Consider the following 14113-nt stretch of genomic DNA (forward strand, 5'->3'; position numbering starts at 1 on the left):
TTTTTTTTGTATTTACAGGTCTTTGTTGTTTTTGATAAAAACATCGAAGTTCTGAACTCGTCGCACACTCTGATTTGGCATTTGCCCTACTGGTTGATTTAGAAATCAAACTTTTTTGTCTTCTTAATTATGAATATGATCTCCAAATTTTATTAAAAAATTTAATTTGATCATCAAATTTTTAAAAGTTTCAATTTAATCTAAAATTATTTTAAAATTGATCGGTTTAGTTCTTTTTGTCAAATTAAGTGGATGTCATTAGGACTCCCAAATTCCTGCTATTTTTATTTACGAATAATGATGTTTTTAACCACCTAATGTACTTATTATTAGTTTTAAAAATAAAACGATTTTCATTTCTTCTTCTTTTTCATGTTTAGTTCCGCGTTATTTCATCCCATAAGGTTTTCACACAGTGCGATGATGGCACAATAATGACATGACGACACGATGTTGTTTGGGTAGGCTAGATAAAAACATGTTTTGTGTGCTCTTTGGGTGGATTAAGGTGGTGGTGATGAACTAAATTAAATCTTTTAAAAGTTTAGCATCAAATTGTGAATATTTAATATAATTGGGAAATTAAATTGATAATTAAGCTTTTTTTTGCTATTTAGAAATCAAACTTAACTTTCAGAAGTAACTATCAAAACTGCAGCGTGGGAACAGATTTTTTATTTTTATTTTTTTTCACTCAACGTAGCAAGAGATATTGTCGCATGTCACACTTCTTGCCGTACGGAAAGAGATATGCCAAAAAAGAAATATGGAAAATTTGTCTTTCTACACTGCACTAAAGAAAAAGAAGCATTTTGTCTCTCTATATTTCATGAATAATAAAAATGAGATAAAATAAACGATAATGGAGATTAAATAAAAATGAGAATGTAAAATTATTTTGAAATGAAATTATATATGCAATTAGTGAAGTGATTTTTACATGTCGTTAAGATGTAATAGTATTAGTTAATTAAAACATAAATTATTTCAAAAAAATATAGAGATAAAAGGCAAGAAGTTCCCAACCTGCAGTCCCAGGGATAATGAAATCACTCGCATAAAATAATTTTACTTAGTTTTTGAATTAGAAAATTATAACTTTAATTTTATTAAAATATTCTAAAACATATAAGTTATTGATATACTTCTAAAAAAAAGTTAGATGGAATGATGTATTAGCACAATGTGTGTTAATATAGTCCATCTTTTTTAAAAAAATATTTAAATTAATAAATTGTGATTTCAATTTATTAGAATACTATTAAAGATATAACTTATTAATATTTTTTAAAATGAGTTAGGATATATATTAGCAAACTTCACATGTTTTTGTATAACAAGGAAAATATTTTTATATAAATGAAAAAATATAAATAATGGTTTTTGAAGTAGTTATATAATTTTAAAATAAAATTTCTTCATCCAAAGACAAGTCTAGAGAAGGGCAAACGGGTCTATTCTTTTTAAATTTTTATATGGACTCTTTTTTTCATAAAAATTAATATAATGTTATAATCTATCAATACAATTGAGTATATAAAAAATTAATATAATGTTATAACTTTCTAGTCCAAATTTGAGTGTATAAACAAGGCACCACAAGTATAAATGCTAACTCTTTATACACTTTTCTCCCTCTGATACTAACTTAAGCATCAGAATGTTTGCAGATACACCACCTGACGCCGTGCTTCGTCGTCTGAAGTCATCTCAGCCATGACAATTATGAATCTACAATTCTTCCACCGAATAACAATATATTACATTTAATTTGTTAAAGGTTTTGTTTAAGGAAGTAGTAGCTTAATTAAGTATTATTAAATAAGTGTTTGTCATATAAATATTTATTTGTAAGATATTTCTATAATTGAAGAAAATAGGTTAAATTGTTTAAATATAATTTGAAAACTATATATTTTGATTATCTATCTTAAAGAGCCTATTGAAATAATGAAGTTGAATTATGAATAGATACTAAAGTTATATATTTTCATAAGTTCTTCCAAATACCTATACAGATGTTTTATTTCATAAGATAAATATTAATAAATTGTATATAAACTCTTCCAATGCATTAAAAAAATAGCTTTAATTAAATTATTTTCTTAACTTGTTCTAATATATATATAACACAAATTGTTTGTTGAAAGACGATCAATATTACAGTTAAGTAAAACATTAATAATTATTATCTATAATGCTAAAAAAGAGTCATTTCATACACTTATATATAATATATAAACATATATTGGGGTAAGACTAGTTATGAGAGATTTAGGTCATTTGCAGGAGATCTTATATTCAAATTTCATTTATGTCATTGTACACCAGTAACGTGAGAAAAAAATGGAGGCAAGTTAAAATTATAATATATAAATTAAATATAACAATTTTGATAATATTATTTTTATACAAAATTTCAAACATTTAATGATAACATTTAAATATTACTTACTTTTTTAATTAATTGCATTTTATAATATCATAGTATTTTTCTACTTTATTAAAAAAATCCGTCTTATTTTTTTACGACTTTTATATTGAATAAAAAATTTAAAATTATCTATAAATTTGTGAAAAAAATTGTAAGAAGCATCAAACTTATCCATGTTCTTCCACGTGGAGCAAATCTCTTCCTCACTTGGTTAAGTTAAGAACTCGAGAAGAAACTTAAAACTGGATGGAACAAATATGTAAGAAAGAAATGACCCTTAATTAATTAGTGGAACCCACATACTTTCTTTTCTCCGGGCAAATTTAATTCAATTACCTAACAATCATAGTTTTTCCTAAATTTAATATTAAACAGTCTATGTGTCACATAAGAAAATAGAATTAATACATCATGGTGCAACGTTTGACAGGAGAAGTTGTTTTCCCGCAGCATGTATTGGGCCACTCTGATTGAATTTAATTTCGTGTTATATGCATGCTTTACCACAAGATGTTCATAAAAGTCTACGCAGAATGACAGAAAGGCAAAGGAAAAGGAAATGTACGTGAGAGACTAACAACTCGTGGAAGATTATTTTTTTTAAAAAAAAGACCATTATAGTACTTAAAAGCGTATAATAGTGGTGTAACGTTAGTTTTTAAAATTAAGAAAATTAAATATTAAATAAGTCTATGAAACTAGAATTCATCAATCATGTTATTCTGAATTTTAAAAAAAAAAATATGTATGACTTTAAGAAAACAAAATAACATTAAATGGTTAAGTTTGAAGATGCAGATGAAATAATTAAAAAAATTTAAAGATCTATTTAGAATTTCTTTAATATTGGGGACTTATCTAAAATTTGTTTGATTTTGAGAATTAATATTTGTTTGATTTTAACCTTTTCGTTCATCAGGAAAAAATAATTCTGACTCATTTAAAATTGGATTGGAAACTAAATAAAATATTATTAATAATCATTTTCGTGAAGCATCAAACTCGTGGAGTATCTAAATAATTTAATCTTAATTTTAAGATATTAAACTAAATGACAGTCCATTAAAATTTTTGAATGAGAGACTCGCAAAGGAAAAGAAATTAATCTAGAATCATTTATTGCAAACATGATCAGTACTAAACTAGTGGTTAGTGGTAGCTTGGAGGCTAAACGTAGCTTTCATGCCAGCCATAAACTGTGTTAATATGAAATCTTATCTTCCTCGTAAAGATCCACGAAAGTGCAGAGATGTCTCCTTAGATAAGTTCCCTATGAGAGAAAGAAAAACAAAACAAAAAAACTTAGATATTCGTTTTATAATTGGCATTAATTTAAATTTCCTGTGTTAATTTTTTAAGTTTATTAACACACCAAAATTTAGAGAATAAGAAAGGAAATAAGGGGTGTAAAAAAAAGAGAGAGAAAGGAAATATATATAGGTCATGCCATTCATAAGAAACGTAGGCTTAACTTGTATATCAGGTCAATTAATTCAGTAAATCATGTTCTAGGAAGAGGCCGAATTTATTCCATAGATTTTGTTCCTTTGGGGAGGAATGTGTGATGTGTCAATATAAAAAAAATAAATACTATTCGTAGTATTTTTTAATAGCTTTTCCACTGTCTCCCACTGGCAAACTCGAGAATGGAATCGAGATAATTAGAAAATGGATCACTGTGTTCGTTAAAATTTTATCAAAAAATAAATTTACATGTAGGTCTAAGATCGGAATTAAGTATTAACAACTGCAATATATATATATATGTATGTCAGACTCAGACCTTACACAAACTCATCGTACAATTAATCTATCTACATGAACTTAATTGTGGTCAACTATTTACAATCTATCTATAGATTTTATTTTATTTTGGAGCAATATATATAATATAACAAAGTAAATATTATATCTTATTGCATGAACTGTTGATTAAAGAAGTTGGCATCATAACGATTCCATATCTGCTGTAGCATTGGCGTCGCAATGAGTCCATGCATGATTCTTGGACATATGGTTGGTTAGCCCCTTAGTCTAACCGAACCTCGTTTATTTTATTAATTAACATTAACATCATACTATAAACTATGAGGATCGTTACGTGTTAATGAAGACAGAATAAAAAATAAATAGTTTTGTGTACATTAATGGTTTAATTAATAACTATATGCATGGAATTGCAATTGGACACCGGCAGAAGAATATGCCAGGGAATATGCATGATAACGAAGCAGGACTCGAGCATTTTCTTCTTCTTGGTCAACATATATATGGGGCCTAATTAACTTCTTAAATTAATTAGATTATGTCTACAAATTTATTTCAATTGTATATTTATATTAAAAAATCATTTTTCAATCAAGTTCAAATTAAAAAATATTTTCTAACTCTAAAAGCAAACTGGAACATAATTTGGGCACCTAACTAAGTAAACTGGGTTAGTGAGGTTTATCTCACCGATGTGGGTGTATTTTTTTGTAATAAGTTTCATTTTTGGCTTATTGTTCAATAATATAGAAAAAAATGTGATACGATAAATTATTTTTGGTAATATTTAACCCAACTTTTTTTGTTTTTGTTTTTTTTTTCCTTAAACACTCTTTATGTAAAAGTTCTTAATCAAATAACTTTTTTTAGAAAAATCATTAGAGTAAGGAATTTCGAGAAAATTGAATTAGAGGAGCTTAATTATGGGGACCTTGTGTGAACTTTTTATATTGGACCTCACTTTGAATTCTGTATACAAATATTGTATGTTATTTTTTCAATTACTTTACTATATACCTATATTTTTATTAATTTTTTAGGAAGCTTTCTTTTATATGACGTGGTCTGCTGGCCTTCATCTAATTGAATATTGTGCTTTCAAAGCTATTTTTAATCACTTATACTTTTTTTTATTAATGCTTGTTTGTAATGAAATTATTATTTTTAATTATTTAAAATACTATTAAATAAAAATATAGAATAAATTAAACACTTTATATTTTTAATCAATATTTAAATTTCTTTGATTAATATGATATATATATATATATATATATATATATATATATATATATATTTCAAAACATCACTAGAATAAAATATTTTTTAATTTTTAATTATATATATTTTTATTTTTATTAAAATAATTTTATGAAAATTAAATTAATTTTACTAATATATTTGATTTTTATAAATATATTTTTTTATTTGACAACATAACTACTATTTTAAAACAAAATCATAATATTTAAAAAATTACCAAATAAATTTTACTTTAAAAGGTACTTTTAAGCACACAAAAAATGTAAATTGATAAACAAGTTTTATTTTTTAAGCTCTTAGATTTAACTTAAAAGTAACTTTTAAGTAAAACAAAAGATATACTAAAAATAACCTAAACAATAACTTAAAATATAATCCAAAATTACATTAAAATACATCCACACTCCTAATTAAAAGCTCATACTTATCCGAATTAACAACACATCACAACGAGTTATTAATTGCAGTTTTAATAATGAATATTTTTATAAAAAAACATATATGTTTACAAGTTCAATAAAATGGTTTTAATGGAAAAGTCTTTTGAACATAAAATAATTTTTTCTAACACACCTTGACCTTTGCTTGTTTTAGAGGAGAGAGAGGAGAAAATTTAACTTTAAAAAACAAGTTTTTTTTTTATCTGTGAGAGTTTATATTTCTCTTTTTATATTTTTCCTTAACCAAATAAAAATTTATAATCATCTATAATTTTCTCTGTTTTCTTTTCTTTAATCCTAAATCAGGATAATTATTAAAGACATGGAAAATGAAATCTGAAATTCTTCCTAATTTGAACTTCGAGGGAAGAACTGTGTCTCTTGTGATCCAGCCCATTTTTGTTTAAGCTTTAAACCCACTACTATAAATACCAGCCCTAACCAAACCAACTCTCTCTCTCTCTCTCACACACCTTCAAATTCCCATTCCGTTCCCGCCTTTATTTGCAATCCTCGAGTTTCCATTTTCCTTCTCTTCTTCTCTCACACTGAGCCATTCCTTCCTCTCAAACTCGAAACGCATGCCGTTTCCGCAGATTCCGACGACGATGACCTAGACGCCGTTTCATCTCCGAGCGGAAGCAAAAATGAAGATCAACAAAGCCTGCGATCTTAACTCCATCTCTGTCTTTCCTCCTCCTCTCGTTTATCCTAGGTCACTCTCTCTCTCATCGTTTCACTTCATTCAATCCATTGATTCTTATAGAATAAGCTCATTTGATTAGTTTGTTCCGAGCGAAGAAGCTGTAGTTGTAGATTTTCATTTCACTTCGATTAGTTTGTTTCGAGGATGATTTTTTTGCTTCATTCATTTCACTTCGTGTTTTCGAATATCATGATTTTCTTCAGAGCACGTTTTGTTTGGATCCTGCGAAATAACGAGATCTGGAACTAAGTTAAAATGATTTGTAATTTGTGTTATCTAGTGCGAACTCCGATAAACCGTAGTTCAGGCGTATTATTATGACGCGTTTCGAATTCGTGCTTCTTTTTTTAGCTATCTGTATGCAACAAATAGTGATGTAGTGCTGATGTTGACACTTTTTTCTTTATCGTTTTTGCTGTTTGAAGGAAAGCGAACAATATATCGAGTGGATTGCAAGCGTCTCACTCTCAGCATCGCTCGCAGCCATCTCAGCAGTCGCTTTCTCAGGGACTTTCGTCTCAGCACGGAGTGCTGTCGCATTTCTCCCAAAACTCTCTCGACGAGGCCGTCACGACTAACGATCAGGTTAATTCTTGCTTCATGATGATGCACCGGTTTTCCTTGTAGCATTATTGTTCGAGTTGAAAATTAGCTTGATTATGCTTCTTTTTACTTCGGAAAAACCTAATGTCAAACAAGTAGAAATAAAGCATGATCTGCGAGAGAAATCGCTAATGATGCTGTTAATTAGTCTCTGCTGCTTAGGCTACAAGGACAGAGAGTGTAGCAATGACTTAAAACTACAGATTTAGGACAAAACTTAGATGTCATTCCTTAGGTAATATTGGTTTTGTTTTCCGATTACAATTGGAGTTTTAGCTCGGTAATTCATATAACGAAAAGGTTTGCATTCAAGATCAGCATAGGTTATCAAGCTGAAATTTCAATCTAGGTTAACAACACTAAAAAGCACTGCATGTAAGTTTGGTTGACAAATTTCATTGGAAAAACCTCCTATACCCTGCTTCCGATTATTCAAATGCATAATACTAGCAGGTTATTACCAGTAAGCTTTCCTGGTAAATAGAAAACATCTTCTTAGATGCTTCACTCAATTATGAAATGTTTTAAGTAATCCTAACACTTGTTTGTTTTTGAACATTATTTGGTATATAAGCATAACTACGAGAGCATTCAGGATTCTATTTGAATGTTATTATATTTTTACAATCCTTGTAGAGAGTTGGTTCTCAAGAACATGAGAACTCTTTGAGGAGGATTTCTAGCTTGTCCCGACCTACATATTCACGGGAAGAGAGTCAAGCACCTAACTCAAGATCTTCATCCAATCTAATGCTCAAATGGAATTCTGCAGATCATAAAAGTAAGAGTATTTAATGAAAATATGTTTTTATTTTTCTAGCTTATATTTTTGGCATCCCCATTAGACATATCTAAGAGTGACCATGAGACAAAGGCAGGAAGTCAACTGAGTTAGAGTCCTTTTACGTTTGCATGTTACTTTACTGATGATAATAAGTCTATTATTTGCTCCAGCAGGTCAGTTAAGTGAAGGACTTGAACACCGAATTGGCATAATGGAAACTTCATTGAGCAGGTTCACAATGATCTTGGATTCTGTTCAAAGTGACGTAATGCAAGTAAACAAAGGAACAAAGGAAATTATTTTGGAGGGTAAGGAACTCACATTATAACTATTGACATTGACTATATTCTGAAAAAGATTCTTGGAAGTTGTATTTATACCAACCAAGACATTCTACCGAATTTTGTATGCCTTTCCTTTGATTCTCTGCTTATGTTGCATTTTCCAACAACTTTATATTCTTTGAAACACAATTCAACTGAAGGCAGGCTCATTTTTTATACTAAGAACTCTGATATCTGGCTCGATTTACTGTTTGATGCCAACTTGCTCAATCTAGACTTTTTTCAGATGGATGCATTGCACTCATCTTCAAATTTATAATAATCTGATAGTATTCTGTGGCTCGGACTATTACGTGAATTACTTTTATACAATTTTAACTCCACGCTTCCATTCAGTGGAATGCATAAGGCAGAAGTTGATTGCTCAGGATAACTCACTTCAGTTAATGGTAATAGCCTGATTACTGTCTTGACTTGCATGATTTCACTAACATCAATGGATACCCTTATCTGAACAAATGAGACTGATAGTCTGGTTTTAAATCAGACTAAAGGACAAGAAGAAATTAAAGCAATCATTGAAAGGAGCTTGAAATCTTTAGCTGAACAAATGAGCCATGTTTCAAAGAAAGAGAAGTTACAGGATGTATATTTGGCAGTTTCTGCGTTACCTCAGCTAATTGAAGCCTCTCTGCAAAATGTACAAAATGATCTCCGTAACATCACCAAGGAAATGCAGGCACGTACCATATGACAATTAATAATGCTTAAAACATGAACATGTAGTAAACTTTTAATTTTTAAGGTTAGGTACGTATAATTTTTACAATGTAAAGATTTCTTAAAACCCTCTTATTTTTTCACCACTATAGTCACCCAGATGACTGTCAACCAATGATGCTTTGCCAATGAGTACTTGCAGGAAATTTCTTGCAATCTAAAAAGTGTCAACCAAAAGGATCTGGTGCCGACCAGTTTGTCTTCGAAGGTGCTTTATCTCTACTACTGAACTATTAACATAATTTGCTGAGTTTTTTTCTAATGGTAAATGGAAGATTAGCTTGTTCCATTGTTGGCTTGCAGAGTACTAGCAAACAGATTACCACACCGAAAATGCGTCAGCCTCTTGCTAAGTATGCTTACCTTTTAACTTCACCTACTCTACTATTACTCTATTAGTGTCTAATTAAGGAGGGAAGTTACATCCATTTGTCTACATTATTCGTCAACTTCAGTAAATTTTATTTATGAAACAATTTTGAAGCGTTGACATAACATATATTTATCACATACTTTTCAATTTGTATATTAATAATTTTATCATATACTTTCACTACACGATGTGATGACAAATCTACTGTAGATTGGATTTAATTATATATGACATGACATAGTTTTGATCTGAAATAGTAGATTAGTGACAATTATTTATTTCCTAGCTTTCATATGGATTCATGTGGATTAGAAGAAAAAAAAATCAACATTATTGTTATGAAAAAGAGTGAAAGAACACCAATTGTTAGGACTTTCGGATTGAGATTTTCTCATGTGATTAAGTCCTATCAATTTGGTGCTTTCATTGATAGGTGAGAGAACTTCATGACTTAGATATTAAGTCAGGTAGTTTATTCTATTCAATGTGGGACACTCTAGCAATGCATGTATGTTTTCTTTCTGCCGGAGGAAACCTGGGTCTATCTATATTCATTAATCCATCAATATCACAAATGTTTTTTCATAAATTAAGGTTCACTTTTCCGTAATTAATGTATTTCAAAATTCTCACCTTCTGAACGGGTGAGTCATTTCTTTTGGAGGCTATTCATCATTTTTCTGGAGAATTCTGCCTTTACTTCACGACAAACACGTGATAGCAATTATTCGATTTTCTACATAGTTTTATTTATAATTTCGGCCTTTGCTATTGGCTGACAAAATCTGGCTATATTGGAGTGATGATTTATTTTATATATTTGTTTCTCCCCGTTATATCGAATTATTAATTATTAATTCTTCTATTTACGACTGGTTATACCTGACGCTTGCAAAAGCATTTGTTATGATTATAATCATGACCAAGGTCAAGGTATTTTTCTTGACTTCAGTGAGGCGAAGGTGAGTATACAAGCCACTGTAGCTCCAGAGGTGGAAAGCGGAGGCTGGAAGCCAGTAAAAAAAGAAAGAGTCACTTTTTCAGATAGAACTTCTGAGAAGGTGCAGAAGAAAAAAGAACCACACACTCAGAAGGTATTTTAAAAATTTGTCTCTTCCCATTCGAAACTTGCATGTCTTTTTATAAGTTGACTATATGATACGAAGAGGTTATATAACATGCATTTGACAGTGACAATTGCAACTTCATTTTCAAGTAAAATGATTTATTTTTATTACTTTTAGTATTTTACAAATCTTATATGTGCTTTATCAATTGCCAAGTACTGTTTCAATGACAGTATATAAGGGGAGGTAGAGACTGTGCTATTGTCATTGAATCTGATGAGGAGATTGATGGAGGTTTTTCCTGCTTGGTCCAAGAAAACGCAGGTAGTAGACAAAGCTACAATAGAACTTCCTGATTTTTTTTTCTTTTATGGTGTACTGTAGTATGAAAAGTATACAAAACTTAGACGCAGTTCTTTTGATACTATTCAGTGGAAAAATCATAAAAGAGGTGATGGCAATAATTTTTCATGAGAATACCGGGAATTGGATACTACATAAGGCAATGAATATTACTACTATATGACTATACTTAAAAATGTATTTTATGGCCAGTTAAAAATCTGATTTTAATTCGGCAACAATGATATATCAAAGCTCAATGTGTATTCATTGATTTGCAATATATAGATTTAATTTAACTCATTATAAATTCCTTATTATTGGTAATTTGAATACAAATGATAACTGCTCTAAATGTATGTTTCCACAAAGAACAGGAGTAAACCTTCTTGGCAACTTGACCAAGGAAGCACTGGAAGAAACTGAGCGAATTTTGCGGAAAGCAAGGAGGCGCAAGAGGAAAAGTATTTTTTAATACTATAATAACAATAGAGTGAAGGCCCTTTAAAAAAAACAACAATATAGTGAAGGTAACCTCTTCCAATTCTGACTTCCATGTGTCTGTCATATTACTGTCTGCCACAACTGTAGATTAATTGAATGGTTTCAACTTTCAACCATCTATTTATGCAATTTTGTAAGAAATGGGTAATATTGAATGGTCCACAAGCTATCTTTACTATTCAATAACAGCTAAGAACAGTAATATGGATGTCATTTTAATGCCTCTTTCTTGGTTGTGCAGGAGGAATTTGATACTTTCAGATGCAGAAGGAAAAACCCCGGGCTAAAATTTGGATAAAAGTTATGGAACTTTTGGTATTTTCCCTAATAAAGTGAAATCTCACCTTAGTATAAATCTTTGTTATACAGATACTACTCATTTTTAACTTTAATTAGAAATAGTATCAAAACCACGTATTAAACTGTATCCAAGTTTATCTTTTAAGAAATTATTCGTTTTTATTTGGTTTGTTAACTAGTACTATTAATTTTGTTCAGTGCATTTCCCATAGAAAGTTATTTGTTCTTTCTATTTTGAATTTGATTGCAAGATATTCAACTTCACTGAAAGCTTACTAGGTTTTATCATTTCTTCTAGTTTTATTATACAAATCTTTATAATACTTTTTACAAGTTTTTTTTTTCTCATTTTATCCTATCTTGTCTCAGATTTTTTTCTTATTTTTCTCACATTGTAAGAATTGTAAAAAAAGAAAGGCGTACTTTACTCAGCGCAAAGAAATTAATCATTAATTCATTATAGTAATTACAAAAAAAAAGAATTTTTTTTTACAGAAATAAAGACGAGAAATTATTCCGTGGACAATTGAACTTTTTTCTGAAGAAAAATGTGTTCTTCCCTTTCTATCGCTGTACCAAATTGTTGGGCTTGCTTGAGCCTTGTGTTGGTGGAAATTTGGAAATAGTAGATGGAGTGGATTTTCTTTGGGTCATTGGATGTACGGACGTTATGTATCTAAACCCAGAAGGCAGAAGCTCTAGCTAAATGATTGTTCTTGTTAGTATGTTAGCAAAAATCAGAAATTAATGTTAATAATAATAATAATAAATATATCACAGTTCCACAAAATCTCGTCACAACACAATGTGTAGTCAATTGGGCCAATATAAAGTAGTATCTTCATCCCTGAAATTGTGCAACTTTCTCTCAAATTATATATTGGATTACAGCTTTTTCTCTTTTCATGTAATATCGTTTTTTTTAAGGAAAAAAAATATATTTCACTCTCTACCACTTCATTTCCTTCCAACCGTACAACTTATTTAACGTACGGTTTCTAAACAGTAAAACTCACATAAAGATGCCGTAAAATTTGTAATTAGAAATAATAAGACACGTGTTATAATATAAATTCAAGGAATAAAAGCAAAATGAATGGAAAAGCAAGAGTTATAATCCATTGACAAAATTATTTTTATCTCAAACATAATTTTACAATAGATTCTTGAGCTAATTTTTCACTAATTTGTTGCTAATCATAATTCTAACTTGTTAGTTGAACGCCCCTATCCAAGTAGGGCATTAGCTTCGTCCGGAGAGAAAATCTCTCTTCTAAGAGAGTACGTGAGTGGAGTCTATAATAGTGGGTGCCAATAGAGAGGAAACATGAGACGTGACTCAAACCAACTTTAGTGAAAGATGAACATCCCACACTCCCAGTGTATGTTGGTACACCAAAAGTACTTAACTTTGTAATGGCTTATTATATGAAATTTTTTGCAACACTTCCCTTTTATGTGTGGATTTTTTTTCCATCTAGCCAATATTAGAAGTATTGCTTGAAGCTCAAATGTAATCACGTAGAAAAACCTAGTTTTTTTTTTCAAATAAAAAAACTAATAAATTATCATTAAGACAAGATAAGATGTATCGGAGTTGAAGTACTAGAATCAGCAAATGCCACCCAAAGCACTTTGTTCCTTTCCTTTTGGATTGATCATTGTTATCCTAAACAAGTCGAGTGTATCTACACTAGAAGCCAATGTAATCTCTTTTTTGTTTTTGTAATAAAAATCAATCTTGGAGGTCAACATTACTGTAATGTTTTATTCAGAGTTTTCAATGGTTGTCTACCAAACCAACTCCAATCGGATAAACTAACCAACAAAGATTCTTCACATAATCTATTCTTTTTTAAATGATTAGCTGCTAGAACGTTGTTTAGTATACATTGGGGCATTATTTATTCCCCTATGATGACAGCTATTTTGTCTCACTATCGAACTATAATATCTACGTCATTGAATGCTTTTGTCAGAAGACAAATATTTGATAGTCCGAGGCATACAATTCTTCAGCTATATATGTAGGATTTCGATATATATATAAAAAGTTACAATATTTTTTCTTATTTAAAATTTGAATATTAGAATCAAATTTTTATTAAATATTACAAGAGGAATTATTTAATCGTGAATTCTACTCCAATTCCCCCCTTTCACGAAAAAGATCTTACTACTTCCTAAGTTGGCTGTCTAACCATTATTCTATGTAAAATGTGTATAACAGATCATCTTTCCTCAAGGTACAACTTTGCTTTTTCTTTATTTTTCTAGGTAGCATATGGCCTGGAAGTACTTTCTGAGACATAAGGTAGAAAAGTGGGGTTAGCCAATGCATAAAAGCCAGTAGTTGGAGTTAGCCAACCCACTATTATTAGTCAAAAAAAAAAATAAAGCAGAATAATAAGGTGGACAAAGGAGGATATATGAAGTTAACTCTATCACAAGTTTCACATAATAATA

At 29.7% G+C, this 14113-nt stretch overlaps 1 protein-coding gene across 3 annotated transcripts; it reads left to right on the forward strand.

The window, feature by feature from the left end:
- Positions 1-6354: 6354 nt before the first annotated feature.
- Positions 6355-11822, forward strand: LOC114419349 (protein PAIR1). Of its 3 annotated transcripts, none has more exons than XM_028385005.1 (12): positions 6356-6619; positions 7036-7195; positions 7850-7994; positions 8168-8305; positions 8678-8730; positions 8829-9020; positions 9204-9269; positions 9365-9414; positions 10387-10528; positions 10735-10825; positions 11221-11373; positions 11589-11822. In XM_028385005.1, exons 1-11 carry the CDS (start codon positions 6552-6554, stop codon positions 11316-11318), a joined length of 1203 nt encoding a protein of 400 aa, XP_028240806.1. In that variant the 5' UTR covers positions 6356-6551; the 3' UTR covers positions 11319-11373; positions 11589-11822. The 3 variants fall into 3 exon arrangements, with proteins under 3 accessions (XP_028240808.1, XP_028240806.1, XP_028240807.1); XM_028385006.1 differs by having other exon boundaries at positions 8171-8305; XM_028385007.1 differs by lacking the exon at positions 11589-11822 and having other exon boundaries at positions 6355-6619; positions 11216-11358.
- Positions 11823-14113: the final 2291 nt, after the last annotated feature.

This window comes from Glycine soja, chromosome 7 (genome assembly GCF_004193775.1).
Source record: "Glycine soja cultivar W05 chromosome 7, ASM419377v2, whole genome shotgun sequence".
In the NCBI taxonomy this organism is placed as follows: domain Eukaryota; kingdom Viridiplantae; phylum Streptophyta; class Magnoliopsida; order Fabales; family Fabaceae; genus Glycine; species Glycine soja.

Coding starts and splice junctions, on each gene's coding strand:
- LOC114419349 (XM_028385005.1), top strand. CDS start 6,552: ATGAAGATCAACAAAGCCTGCGATCTTAACTCCATCTCTGTCTTTCCT. Junction 7,995..8,167: donor GAATTCTGCAGATCATAAAA/GTAAGAGTATTT, acceptor TATTTGCTCCAG/CAGGTCAGTTAAGTGAAGGA. Junction 9,415..10,386: donor ATGCGTCAGCCTCTTGCTAA/GTATGCTTACCT, acceptor TCTTGACTTCAG/TGAGGCGAAGGTGAGTATAC.